The following is a 12666-nucleotide window of genomic DNA, read 5'->3' on the forward strand; positions in this document are numbered from 1 at the left end:
GGAGAACTTGGCATACTGAGCTTAGAGTACATTGAGAATATACTGGGTTTAGAGTACACGGTGAATAACAAGGAGAACTTGTCATACTGGGCTTTGAGTACACCAAGAATAACAATGAGAACTTGTCATACTGGGCTTAGAGTACACAGAGAATAACAAGGAGTACTTGTCATACTGGGCTTAGAGTACACCAAGAATAACACGGAGAACTTGTCATACTGGGCTTAGAGTACACAGAGAATAGCAAGGAGAACTTGTCATACTGGGCTTAGAGTACATTGAGAATATACTGGGTTTAGAGTACACGGTGAATAACAAGGAGAACTTGTCATACTGGGCTTTGAGTACACCAAGAATAACACTGAGAACTTGTCATACTGGGCTTTGAGTACACCAAGAATAACAACGAGAACTTGTCATACTGGGCTTAGCATACACAGAGAATAACAACGAGAACATGTCATACTGGGCTTAGAGTACACAGAGAATAACAAGGAGAACGTGTCATACTGGGCTTAGCATACGCAGAGAATAACAAGGAGAACTTGGCATACTGAGTTTAGAGTACATTGAGAATATACTGGGCTTAGAGTACACTGAGAATAACAATTCGAACTCAATCTTTTCTGTAGTCAGTGGCGTAGAATAATGCCTGTCTAAGATGCTTGTGTTGGCACTTTTCTGAATCTCCCTCTCTTGTTCCTGCAGGGATTCCTTTGAAATGATGGTCATGTAAGGAGTTTGCAATGGCAAGTGGGAAACTTCGCAACAGTTCTAGCAGCATGCTGGATCACGGGCCGCGACCATGTCCCATCTCTCCCCGCAAAGAGCCTCAACTCGAAGAAACCGAGCCGCCGATCCACAAACTCACTGTAAATGCCACAGAGTTGCCCGATAGCAGACAAGCTAGCCCCACCCAAGCGGATCAGGACTGCATTGATAATAGTGGGGACGCAGACTCCATCTCGGATTACGTGAATAACACGTCCGAAGACGAGGACTATGATGAAGGTCTTCCCGAAGAAGAGGAAGGCATCACGTATTACATCAGGTACTGTCCAGAAGATGACAGCTATCTGGAAGGAATGGACTGCAATGGCGAGGAGTACATTACTCCGGAGCCACGCACCGTTGAGACTGATGAGTGCCAGGAAGCCGTGGAGGAGGAATGGACTGAATCTAAAATACAGCACCAGGATACCACAGAATCAGCCGAGGAGCAAGAGTTCAAAGAGAACGAGATGCAAGGTCTGGAGGACGAGGTGTCCTCCTTGCCCATCGAAGATGAAGAAGAGGCAGCCCAATACTGTGAAGCCGAAGAAGGATATCAGGATTACTACCTTCCAGAAAGCAATGGTAACCCTCTGGGGACTTCTCCGTATCGTTCCCGGAAAGCGGACGGCGAGCTGGAGGAGCAGGAAGAAGACATTGACCAGATCGTGGCCGAGATCAAGATGAGCATGAGCATGAGCAGCATCAGCAGCACGGCGGAAACCAGCCCCGCGCACACAGCGACGGAGGCTGAGGAGAAGGAATACCAGGAGCCCTGCCACAAGGAGGAGGAGGAGCCAGTGCACTGCGCCGGCCGACACGAGGGCCGGCCAAAATCATTGAACATTCCACCAGCTCCAAAACACATTGGGGAGAGCCAGAGGGCCTTCAAGACAAAGACCAGAGCATCCGAGGACAGGCAGAAATGGTCACATGAACAGGTACAGTGGAACGATTGCTCAGGATCCTGTACTTTGCATGTGTGATGTTACTGCTTTGTTTGTGCAGTGTTATAAAGTGTGAATCGGGTGTCATAGAGTGGTATTGATATTGATATTGATATTTTATTTCTATCGCACTCGTACACAAGTTTTTCAGAGCGTGAAAGTGGTAGAGCGCTATCCCAAAGAGGGTCTGAAATTTCATCGCAGACACAAACACCATTAGGGCAGAAAGCAAACCCATCATAAACGCCATGGAGTTTCGAAAAGTCGGCTAGACAAGAATTGCTGCTACTGTAGGTGGGGCACCTGGATAGATAACAATACCCATCCAATCATAATGGAGTGAGCAGAAGAAATAGCTGACGGCGTGTCTAGCACTAGGATCAGAAAACCGATTGGATGAGAAACAGGATGACCAACTAGGCGGGACAAGGTGGCAGTGGGAGAATACAATGAGATAAGACTGGTGAGGACTGGTGAGGAATGGATGGCAAGAGCAATCCCAGGGCTCTACCAGTCGTTAATCCAGAACCAGAGGGGTCTGCGACCTTTGGTTCTTCATATGTTTGGACTACAACTCCCATCATCCCTAGACAGCATAGACAATGATGAGGGATTGTGGGTGGTGTAGTACAATTCATCTGGAGTTCTGCCGTTTGCAGACCCTCACAAAAGATTACCAGAAACTATTTCAATCAGTCAAACGGAGAAAAGTCCAACCCCGCAGGCATTTATTTTTGATAGCTTTCACATCATGAACGTGTACTTTTCTTTATGAAATACAAATATACATTGTAGACCTATTGTGCTATTGCCATTAATTTGGCATTTTGGCAAAACATGTAGAAGTGTTTGAATTAATGATATGTGTTGCCTGCTTGTCAGATTAGCACTACCTTCCTTTGGGATCCTTTATGCGTGCTTGTCAGATTAGCACTACCTTCCTTTGGGATCCTTTATGCGTGCTTGTCAGATTAGCTCTAGATTTCTTTGGGATCCTTTATGCGTGCTTGTCAGATTAGCACTAGTTTTCTTTAGGGTCCTTTATGCATGCTTGTCAGATTAGCACTACCTTCCTTTGGGATCCTTTATGCGTGCTTGTCAGATTAGCACTAGCTTACTTTGGGATCCTTTATGCATGCTTATCAGATTAGCTCTAGCTTTCTTTGGGATCTTTTATGCGTGCTTGTCAGATTAGCACTAGCTTCCTTTGGGGTCCTTTATGCGTGCTTGTCAGATTAGCACTACCTTCCTTTGGGATCCTTTATGTGTGCTGGCCAGATTAGCACTACCTTCCTTTGGGATCCTTTATGCATGCTTGTCAGATTAGCTCTAGCTTTCTTTGGGATCCTTTATGCGTGCTTGTCAGATTAGCACTAGCTTTCTTTGGGATACTTTATGTGTGCTTGTCAGATTAGCACTACCTTCCTTTGGGATCCTTCATGCGTGCTTGTCAGATTAGCACTAGCTTTCTTTGGGATCCTTCATGCGTGCTTGTCAGATTAGCACTAGATTTCTTTGGGATCCTTTATGCATGCTTGTCAGATTAGCACTAGCTTTCTTTGGGGTCCTTTATCCATGCTTGTCAGATTAGCACTAGCTTTCTTTGGGATCCTTTATGCATGCTTGTCAGATTAGCACTAGCTTTCTTTGGGGTTCTGTATGCGTGCTTGCCAGATTAGCACTAGCTTTCTTTGGGGTCCTTTATCCATGCTTGTCAGATTAGCACTAGCTTTCTTTGGGATCCTTTATGCATGCTTGTCAGATTAGCATTAGCTTTCTTTGGGATACTTTATGCCTGCTTGTCAGATTAGCACTAGTTTTATTTGGGATCCTTTATGAGTGCTTGTCAGATAAGCACTAGCTTTCTTTGGGGTCCTTTATGCGTGTTTGTCAGATTAGCACTAGCTTTCTTTCGGGTCCTTTATGGATGCTTGTCAGATTAGCACTAGCTTTCTTTGGGGTCCTTTATGGATGCTTGTCAGATTAGCACTAGCTTTCTTTGGGATCCTTTATGGTTGCTTATCAGATTAGCACTAGCTTTCTTTAGGGTCCTTTATGCGTGCTTGTCAGATAAGCACTAGCTTCCTTTGGGGTCCTGTATGCATGCTTGTCAGATTGGCACTAGCTTTCTTTGGGGTCCTTTATGGGTGCTTGTCAGATTAGCACTAGCTTTCTTTGGGGTCCTTTATGGATGCTTGTCAGATTAGCACTAGCTTTCTTTGGGGTCCTTTATGCGTGCTTGTCAGATTAGCACTAGCTTTCTTTGGGATACTTTATGCGTACTTGTCAGATTAGCACTAGCTTTCTTTGGGGTCCTTTATGCGTGCTTGTCAGATTAGCACTAGCTTTCTTTGGGGTCCTTTATGCGTGCTTGTCAGATTAGCACTAGCTTTCTTTGGGGTCCTTTATGGATGCTTGTCAGATTAGCACTAGCTTTCTTTGGGGTACTTTATGCATGCTTGTCAGATTAGCACTATCTTTCTTTGGGATACTTTATGCATGCTTGTCAGATTAGCACTAGCTTTCTTTGGGATACTTTATGCCTGCTTGTCAGATTAGCACTAGCTTTCTTTGGGGTCCTTTATGCGTGTTTGTCAGATTAGCACTAGCTTTCTTTGGGATACTTTATGCATGCTTGGCACACTCTGTGGGTGTGGGTAAAGTTAGTTAAACATATGTTCCAGGGACTTGCAACAAAACATCTGTGGTAGAAACCTGCTGAAATAGGCGATGGCACTACAAGTGCCTTAAGAAGCACTTACAAAGATTTTGTTTCTCGCTGAATGCTCATCGATATGCGGGTCTGCTCGATTGGCCCCGCCATACCTTCCGTTTAAATAAATCCTAGGGTAGGAGACATATTTGGTTAATGTCAAACATATTCTCTTCAAATATTATCTTTAAAACTGTGTCTAGGAATGCTACCTGTGAATACTGTGATGGCACAATAGACCTCAGAGCTGGGGGTAAATGCAGCCAAACCTGTGATTTGCGAACCCTTAAATGCGGCAGTAATAGCGTTACCGCTGCATTTGAGGGTTACTGCCAAACTCATGATGAGGCTGTTAATGTTTGCTAATGACCCGGTAGTGTAATGGCTTATGCCTGTGTGCCAAGGCCCACTCACAGAAAAAGCCAGCCAGGTCTTCAGTTTTGCACCACTTACATAAAATTCAGATTTACTGAATTTTAATTGATCATATTTCTGAAAAGCCTTTGCTATTTAAAACCCAGCAAAATGGCAGCTAACGTTCCCAAACCCCATACATATGACATTAGCGAATGGTCTACCTGAATAGGAGGAAACACTGCACTCACTTTTAGACTGCATGCTGAGTAGTGTTCACTAAAGACGTTATGTCAAGTGTGGCCAGGAATTCTCCTTGATAGGGATGGCTAAGCAATGACAGGGCAGAGTCTAAGTATCAAACATTCTCTTGATGTTTTTTGGTAATAGCCCCACCCTTATATTAGTAATAGTGTTTTAAAAAGAGGTTTATACATAGTGCTTCATGCTGGAATGATAACATTTCTAAGCACTCTGTATAGACTTCTATCATTGGAAAATATTTACTTTCCTAGTGAGTCCTTTTATGGCAAAACATCCCTGATCCAAAACCCTCATCACTGCAATCCCATCTTAAAATCCAGGAAATAAATAGACTATTTCTAATCTAAATATGCTGTTTCATTAAAAATAATAAATCAAGAAATTAAAACGGCTCCCCTAACTTTCAATTCTGGGGAAGTCACCCACACATTTCCACATGAATGCACACAGCTTATCTATAGAAGAGAAACCACAAAGTGGCTGCTATTGTCTCAGAAATGTTTCCATTCCATTTCACACAGACATCCGAACATAGGAAAACCACCAATGTGAATGGCTACTCTAGGTAATTGACTAAAAGACTCTCCAATATAGATACAAATTGACATTGGTTGTTTCATTAAACAGTTCTTTGAAAAAGTTTCAAACAAGGCAATTTACGAAATTTTCTCAGAATCCATCGCTGATTGAATATACAATTATCTTATTCTAGGACTGATTAGAATTTAAAATGTTGAACACTATCCGTGACATGCTAATGGTTCCTGGTTTGGGAAACGGTACAATTGAGTATCTTTGAGGTTTTGAATTGATTGCAAAATTTCATTTTAGTTAAATGCTTGGGTGCAGCAAATGTGTTTTCTTTTTGGGATATGGGAACAGCAGGTTCAAACTCTCTTACTGTTCTCAAGGAAACAGGTTCACCAACAGGTTAACAAACATTAACAGCCTCATCATGAGTTTGGCTGTAACCCTCAAATGCGGCCGTAACGCTACTACTGCCGCATTTAAGGGTTTGACAAATCACGGGTTTGGCTCCATTTACCCCCAGCTCTGAGGTCTATTGTGCCGTCACAGTAGTCACAGGTAGCATTCCTACACACAGTTTTATAGTTAATATTTTAAGAGAATATGTTCGACATTAACCAAATATGTCTCCTACCCTAGGATTTATTTAAATGGAAGGTATGGCGGGGCCAATCGAGCAGACCGGCATAGCGGTGAGCATTCAGCGAGAAACAATATCCTTGTAAGTGCTTCTTAAGGCACTGGCAGCACCATCAACTATTTCAGCAGGTTTCTACCACAGATGTTTCGTTGCAGTTCAACATGCTCCTTAAGGAATGGATTTTGATGACTTTATTGACTATGGCAGATCACTAATCACAACGGGTTATCATGCCATATTTTAATTTGGAATGCCTAAGGAATCCAGCGATTCCATATGGCTGGAGAAAAGCCTTTTTGTGTTGAAACTAAACAGGCTTTCAATGTTTGTCCTCAGTCCCAAATCACAAACGACTTGTTCTATATTCCCCTTTCAGTGACGGAGCTTGCAAACCACATTCCAGATAAATATATTTAATTGCTATCAGGGATTTCATTAATTCTTGGGATATTTGTCTAAATGCTCTGGAATTATTGTGCTCCCTTCTGGCTTATGTATGAAAAAGTGCAGAACTCCATTGAACGCGCTGGCGTTACTAGTTAGGTGTTACAAGCAGCTCCGTCCACTCAGAGCTGGTAATACAGTTCAATAAAGTTTCATGTTGCACACAATCTTAAGGGTTACATTCACCAGTTTGTTACTTAGCATTACAAAAAAATGTACTGAAGTCTAACTGGATTCACCTTTCTGTTCGGCAAAACTGTCAGAGCCTCAAATAAGTAATGAATGCACTTTGAGGTTCCATGGTTCTTGAGAGGTTGTGTCCTGTTCTTGGGGGCCCCCCTCTGCTTCAGTTTACTGGGATCTTGATAATTACGCAGGAAGGTGGGGCTTTCCGGAGTCGACGTGTGTTTTAACCATGCCCTGACATCTACATGTCCTCTCCTCCCCAGAAACAGACCTTTGCCAGGAGGCATATCCTTGACAGGTTCCAAAACACACTTTGCCAATTCATTTACAAAGAATAAGGACACGACAGGGGGTTTGTACTTCCCGCAGTCCGGGACTCACTCCCCCTGACAGGGCAATAAAACTATCACAGACTTGGATCTTCTTTGATGCAGGATATTAACAATGGGAGAATATTTGTTTACCTGCCACAATGCATGGTTACAGTGAAGTTACACGTATTCGTTTCTCTGGGCTCACCATTAATATGCAAGACACAATGTTCTGTATCCCTCTCCAAGGAACCCCTTTCTGGAAGAAAGCCTGCCCATACAGACCTTATAGAGCAGGGTTCTGTGGCTCTCCAGATGTTTTGGACTGCGATGTCCATGGTCCCCCACCATGGACTATGCTGGCTATGGTTGATGGGGGTTGTAGTCCAATGCATCTGGAGAGCCAAATGTTGACGACCCGTGTAATTGAGGGTGCAGGATCTTGGTGGTATGGCACAGAGGGGCGCTCCTCAAGGCCATTCACCCCACTATCTCTCCCTCTAGCTCTGTCATTATATTATCTTCCCATCAGCCAATCTCCACCATAGAAACTACGTGCCAGAGCTTAAGAAATTGTGTGCCTCAAATCCGTTGAGTTCCTCAGTAACTCAATTGTTCACTCTTGCTGGCCAGCAGCAGAGCCATGGTTTCATAGGTTTGCCAGGTGACAAATGGCAAGACAGTTTTTTTTTATGATTTGGCTGGTTAGCTGTCTTAAACATGCTTCTCAGATTAAACTATATGGAAAGAGGAACAACACGGGATAATGCGCCTTCCCTTCAAGTGGTAAATTGTACATTGAATCCATGCACACAAACGAAACCATCTTTATTCAGAAATGTTTTCCAAACTTACAATGTTAGAGAAATGTGAGCAAAGGAAATCCAAGCTTCTTTCAAGCCATTCCAGTGCCTAGGTATCGTTGCCTTCACGCACCCTACTTGCCTTCACGCACACTACTTGCCTTCATGCACCCTGCTTCCCTACATGCACCCTATTTGCCATCACACATTCTACTTGCCTCCATGAACCCTCCTTGCCTTCACGCACCCTGCCTGCCTTCACGCACCCTACTTGCCTTCACACACCCTACTTGCCTTCAGCCACCCTGCTTGCTTTCACGCACCCACCTTGCCTTCCCGCACCCACTTGCCTTCACGGACCCTGCTTGCCTTCACGCACCCTTCTTGCCTTCACTCACCCTACTTGCCTTCACGCACCCTACTTGCCTTCACTCACCCAACTTGCCTTCATGCACCCTACTTGTCTCCACACACCCCACTTGCCTTCACTCACCCAACTTGCCTTCACGCACCCTACTTGCCTTCACGCACCCTGCTTGCGTTCACGCACCCTACTTTCCTTCATGAACCCTGCTTGTCTTCACGCACCCCACTTGCCTTCACACACCCTACTTGCCTTCACACATCCTGCTTGCCTTCACGCACCCTACCTGACATCTGCAGGATCACGGACATCTGATCATGCTGGTGTTTTAGCCGCATTTTTTTTAAGGGGGGGGTGGGATGCCCGCCATACCCCCCAATTTATACGCTCCAAGATACCTCCCCAGTCCTACCACCACCACTAAATTCATCTTTAATTTAATGCACCACAAGAAGGGCCATCTTCCAAATAAAGTCCTGCAAAAAATGGGGCAAGAGGACTGTTTCAGCCAATGCGATGAAACGACCATGATCAGATGGGCGGGTGCACATCTGCCTTACCCGGAATGACCACAACCGGAAGAACTGCCATTTTCTTTTATCTTTTCAATGGAGTGGGTTTATGAATCATGGAAGTTTCAAGGTGTACCGTGCTTCTAGGGTGAACTCCCCTGATCCAGTGTGTTGTTGGGTTTGTGTAAGAACGCGTCTTGCTTTGTTTTTCAGTGCACGTGAAATAAAATAGAAAATAAAGAAATGCCGTTATGAAAATACCGCATTTGGTTACTTTGCAGAACAAGGCGAAAACGCTGCAGAATAGGTTCCCTGCATGGTTGCACTGTGACAAGCTGCCCACAATCCATATCACAAATTGTGACTTTTCACAACAAACTGTTTGAGAAGTACGAAGGGGCCATGTGGGGGCGGGATAGGGGTCATGTGTGTGAAAGGGTGCATTATAGAGTGACATTGCTTGAAGCTAGCAGATGTACCAGACACTCGGCTGTTTAAGGGGCCCAGAACGTTTAGTTATTGAAAATTCATTCCAATTTCACCCTTTCTTTTTCATCTCACAGGAAGGTTTAAAACCAACAACAACATTCCACATATTGTAACCTACTTGGCAAGCAGAGATACTGTCGAAGAAGATTTAATTCTAATTAAATTTGTGAAATGAACAACAAAGTACTTAGAACAGCGTGAGATTGCAAAAGACTCCCTAGTCAATTACGTCTCCTACCAGCAGATACAAGGACTTTCACACCCGATTTAGGTATGGGGCAGATACAAATACGAGCAGGGAACCGCCTGTAGATTTAAGAGCTGGATGTCTTCCTGAGCTCTTCTAATCCCTTTCCGGTAACACCGGCTTTAGCTATGAATGGCGACGTCTGATCCCCTGCTGGCAGAAGACCCAGAAACGCATGGTAGTCTCCGAGACACTTTCCTCCGCTGATCCATGTAACCCTGACGTAACACCGTAACCATCAGGTAAAGGCAGCAAATCTAGAAGCTGGCGCCGAAGCGACTGCCAGAGCCTTACGCATGCGGCCATGCCGCAGCTTACCTTGACCTCGAAACCGACCATCGCACCCTGATTCAAGTCTGCCCCATTCACATTACCCTTTGCCTTTCAGATCCTGGAATGTTCCCTGGGACCGTCCAGATGTGATGTCTGATGGGTGCAGGAGAGGTGCAGGCATCAGTCAAGCTCAGTCATAATGGGGGCCCGAGACCAAAGTGTGATGGTTCCTCTTCCCCATCTAAAGAGGTCCTGAATTGCCTCTAGCTAGAGACCAGCTGGTGGGTTACTCTGACCCCAGAGCTGGGTGGGTTTCAGTTCCAATTTCTCCATGATCGGGACCAGGGATCCAGATACGTTTTTGAAATAGGTGTTTTTACTGCATTCATTTTTTCAGACAACTCAAGATTCATTTAAACTCTGTAACAGGTTTCATTTGCTAATCCATTATTTCCTTGCACCTGGTAACTTAAAGAGATCAAAAGATGCATTTTTAATTTCCTTTCCAGGCCAGGCAGTAATGTTAGATTTAATTTATAATTGACTTTGACTGTGCACACTGCCACACCTACCTTGCTTTCTGCCTGCAAATTTAGTTGACCCATTATCTGTCTAACTGGTGCATTTACAGTGATTTTCACCTTGCAATGTTTATTTAGAATTTCGGTGGCCCATTACCTGTGTTAATTGTCGCATTATCGTGCTTTTCACCTTGCAATGCTTATTTCGAATTTAGGTGGCCCATTACCTGTGTTCATTGTTGCATTTCTAGTGCTTCTGAGCCCACCTAGAATCTATCTTCAGGAATGTACTTTCCTGTATCAGGTCGTTGTGCCCTATTTTGGATTTCCAGGTGTCTTACACCACCATCATGCACTTTAGGACTTTCCATATCCTCCACTTTTGCATGGCCTTACAGGTAGCCACCCTAGATCAGCTACTTCCGGTGATAATACCCACACCTCTCCCGTGCGCGCTCTCCCTACCCCCCCACAGCTGCGTCAGCTGCCGGTTAGTGCTACCTATCCTAGCCCCTAACTCCAACTACTGACCAGTCCTGGCCCCACAATGGGCTGCCCCGTGACCACTACTACTGAACATTACTATAGTAGTAACTATTCCAACCAACACCTCAATGACCTTGCCCTTTGGCTGGATCACTTTGCAAGGAAACCCACCCCTAACCAACCTTGCTCCCTTCTGCTGAGAAACAAGAGACTAGGCTCAAGATTCCGCATTTCACACACCCGCAGCAATAACCCCAAGCACACTACACATACCTCACTCACCCTAACCTACCTCTACGTTGAAATCCTCTACCACAGTAGTCAAACCTCCACAGATCAAGGGTGCCCTCATTAACGCCAGATCTCTTCCAGCTCACACACTAGGCATCGCAGACATCATCACAACCCTAGAACTTGACTTTTTGTACATATCTGAAACTTGGCTACATGTGGCATCCGGACCCTCACTGGCCCTGGCCTTACCGCCAGACTACGGCATCACGCAATGTGATCGCACCACTGCCCAATCTAGAGGTGGTGGAGTGGCCTTCATTCATAAAAGCTCCCTCGGCCTAAGAGTGTCGTCCAATTCCAAACTCACAGTTAAACTACCGCTAACGCCCAACCAAACCACCACACTTGACCTTATCTACAGACCCCCGCGTCCTACACACTCCTTTGTTGGTGAAAGTTCCACCCTTCTCCTCGACAAAAGTAAAACTAACTCGCAAATTATCATCCTAGGTGACCTCAATCTGGGATTTGGCGACCCTCAAGACTCCGCTGCTTCTGATTTAGAGAACGTTCTAACCGACTTCGGTTTCACCATGCACATTCAAGAACCCACTCATACTAAAGGCAGGACCCTTGACTGGCTAGCCGGCTCCAACTGTAATATCAAGGTCCTCGCCAATACCCCCTGCATATGGTCCGACCACCACATCATCACCTTCAATATGGAAGCAGCCCCGCGTGCCCCGACCGTGTTAGCTCCAGCCCTCCCCACCAGAAATAAAACAGATATAACAAAGGAGAAACTTCTCCCATTAGTTCTCTCATCTCTCAATGCGGCTACACTCACCTGCACTGACCCTACATCTTTAGCAGACACATACAATCATAGCATGCTCACGGCTATTAATTCCATCGCCCCTATCAAACTCAGGAAGGCTAAACCTCGTGCACATCTCAACTCATGGTTTACACCTCAGTTAAGAGTGCTCCGCAAAGCTAAACGCTGCGCCGAAAATCGTTGGAAAAGCTACCCCTCTGATGAGCACAAAGATGGTTTTATCCTTGCATCCTTCTCCTACAAAGAGGCCGTTATCACTGCCAAGAAGGAGTCCCTGAATAACCACATCTTGCAAGCAGACTCCAACACAAAAGAACTCTTCAAGATCTTAAAATAACTCGAATCCCCAGCCACCCCTAATGACACTTGCATTAAAGACAGTAAATGGTGTGCTAACATCCAATCCGCTCTACTGAATAAAATCTCGACTCTACAATCTAAAATCAAAGACAAACAAGACAGCCTGAAGCTGAACAACCGTCCACCCACCATTGTAAGGGACACCCCCCTAGATTCTCCCAATACTAAACCTTTTGCCTTCTCCCCGCTTTCTATTGAGGAGGTAGAAGACATTATCAAGAGAATCAAACCTTCAAACTGCCAAGGCGACCCGTGCCCCGCTCCTATCATTAAGGAATCTGCCCATGACTTGGCCCTCTTCATCATGGCCTTCATTAACTCCTCTTTTAAAACAGGCACCATGCCTGACAACTTCAAGGACGTGTGGGAGATACCATTGCT

General features: G+C 45.0%; 1 protein-coding gene across 6 annotated transcripts in view; it reads left to right on the forward strand.

The window, feature by feature from the left end:
• The window catches only part of APBA2 (amyloid beta precursor protein binding family A member 2), a 1066227-nt gene that overhangs the window by 623439 nt on the left and 430122 nt on the right, over positions 1 to 12666 (forward strand). For all 6 annotated transcript variants that reach the window (XM_069624922.1, XM_069624924.1, XM_069624925.1 and 3 more), the window contains one exon: positions 709 to 1712. In XM_069624922.1, coding sequence (XP_069481023.1) covers positions 747 to 1712 — 966 coding nt within the window. In that variant the 5' untranslated portion in view covers positions 709 to 746. The remainder of the gene's footprint in view (positions 1 to 708; positions 1713 to 12666) is intronic.

This window comes from Ambystoma mexicanum, chromosome 11 (genome assembly GCF_040938575.1).
Source record: "Ambystoma mexicanum isolate Mex_15411 chromosome 11, UKY_AmexF1_1, whole genome shotgun sequence".
NCBI classification, from domain to species: domain Eukaryota; kingdom Metazoa; phylum Chordata; class Amphibia; order Caudata; family Ambystomatidae; genus Ambystoma; species Ambystoma mexicanum.